General features: G+C 42.7%; 1 protein-coding gene across 1 annotated transcript; it reads right to left on the bottom strand.

Annotated features, from left to right (window-relative positions):
• Positions 1 to 219: 219 nt before the first annotated feature.
• On the bottom strand, positions 220 to 888 carry LOC108766513 (uncharacterized protein F54H12.2-like). The gene has a single exon (XM_018515851.1). It carries the CDS (start codon positions 886 to 888, stop codon positions 220 to 222), a length of 669 nt encoding a protein of 222 aa, XP_018371353.1.
• Positions 889 to 1,526: the final 638 nt, after the last annotated feature.

Genomic DNA, 1,526 nt, shown 5'->3' with positions numbered 1-1,526 from the left:
TTCTTTCGGAATAAAGTTGTCTTCGACATCGCGAAAACCTTGTATGTCGATGACTATATCCATTATATATTCGAATTTTCGCTACTCTTTTTATGTCACGAAACGTCAGCGTCGGTGTCGCGAACAAGACTGAAGCTTTTTTTCGTCATCTCATGTGGAATTGGGTTAGAAATAATGTGTAGTAGGGGGGAAAATATTTTTCTCACGAAAGGCATAGAGCTATCCGGGAAAGTCGACAATGACTTGACGCGAGGAATCGATTTCTAAAACGTTATCGAACTCTGCATAGACGATACAATTAATAGTCACGGAAAGAGCTTTTTCGAATCTCACTTCTAATCGTAAGTTTCCGTGTTTCACAAGATTCCGATGTCCTGCACAATTAGCGGATAGATCCGGAGTAAGATAGAAAGCGAAAAGAGTGTAGCCATTGGCGCAATCGTCTCTGCTTATTGAATTACCCTCGTTCAGAAAGTGAATACCAATTCCCGAGAAAATTGTGTGATAAGCTTCAACGTAGAGCGGCTCGTCTTTCGAAAAATTTGGCTGTAACGGCCTACTGGGAATTTGCATGCCATCGACGTACAGCGAAAATAAATTTATTCTGTAATTTTGGAAATTAAACGAGTTTAATTTTCTATCACCGTTAAATGCCTTGTTATCGACAAAGCCAACTATTATTCGTTTAGGCAGCTGTCCGAGTATTGCATTGTCTATCGATTCCCCCACGACACCGGCGTGTATCGTGAATGTTTTAACTTCGACTCTCGTAAGGGGATACTTGGCGGTAGTTTTACTCAGCATTCTAGCGTGTACGAGTAGCACACCCGGACTTATTTTTGCTATTCTTACGAGTAAACTGGCATCGAGAATACGTATTTTTGACATCGTTCTAGTCTCCATAAGGCAAAATGAACATTTACGAGTCTCATTCTAACTTCCACACCATTAATTAAAAATTCATCTTGATTGAAAACGTCGCAGTGAAGGTGACCTACGAGATCTAGCGCACGATTTCCTTGAATGTATTTTGCGCGTCTCTCGAGTGCCGTATTTGGATTTGACGAGTCTAACATGTCGTCCATGTAGCCGGGAATATCCGCGTCCCATAAGCAAGAGGTTAGATGGGAAGTTTTTGCGGGTGAAGCATAATTTAATAACGCCTCGATGTACGCGCGGTAAGCGTAAGCGTTGTTTGGTGGCGACACGAGTTTTTGATTGAAATACACGTCGATTTGGTTGAACATGGAATGCAGTAAATGATTTACGGGTCCTACTTTTGCCACGTCGATGGCTGCGACCGATGTGCTCTCCCCGCGTTCGCTTTCTACGCGTATGCGAAGTCTCAACATGGTGTGAGTGAGATCCAGATAGTCTTCTCCATTGCCAGGTATGACGAATTCTATGGGTGAGTCGTCCGTGAGCGAAGTTACGGGTTTGTAATAAATCCATTGCGAACTCTCGATGGTGGTTTGCGTAGGTGATAAAGAGAAGAAATCGAGTTCGCTCTTTATACACTCGCTTGA

Source organism: Trachymyrmex cornetzi, unplaced genomic scaffold (genome assembly GCF_001594075.2).
Source record: "Trachymyrmex cornetzi isolate Tcor2-1 unplaced genomic scaffold, Tcor1.1 scaffold603, whole genome shotgun sequence".
Lineage (NCBI taxonomy): Eukaryota > Metazoa > Arthropoda > Insecta > Hymenoptera > Formicidae > Trachymyrmex > Trachymyrmex cornetzi.
Note: the sequence above shows the minus strand (reverse complement) of the source record. Positions and strands in the feature narration are given on the sequence as shown.

What these genes read in the sequence shown, in the direction of transcription:
- LOC108766513 (XM_018515851.1), bottom strand. Translation starts at nt 888, where the DNA reads ATGTCAAAAATACGTATTCTCGATGCCAGTTTACTCGTAAGAATAGCA.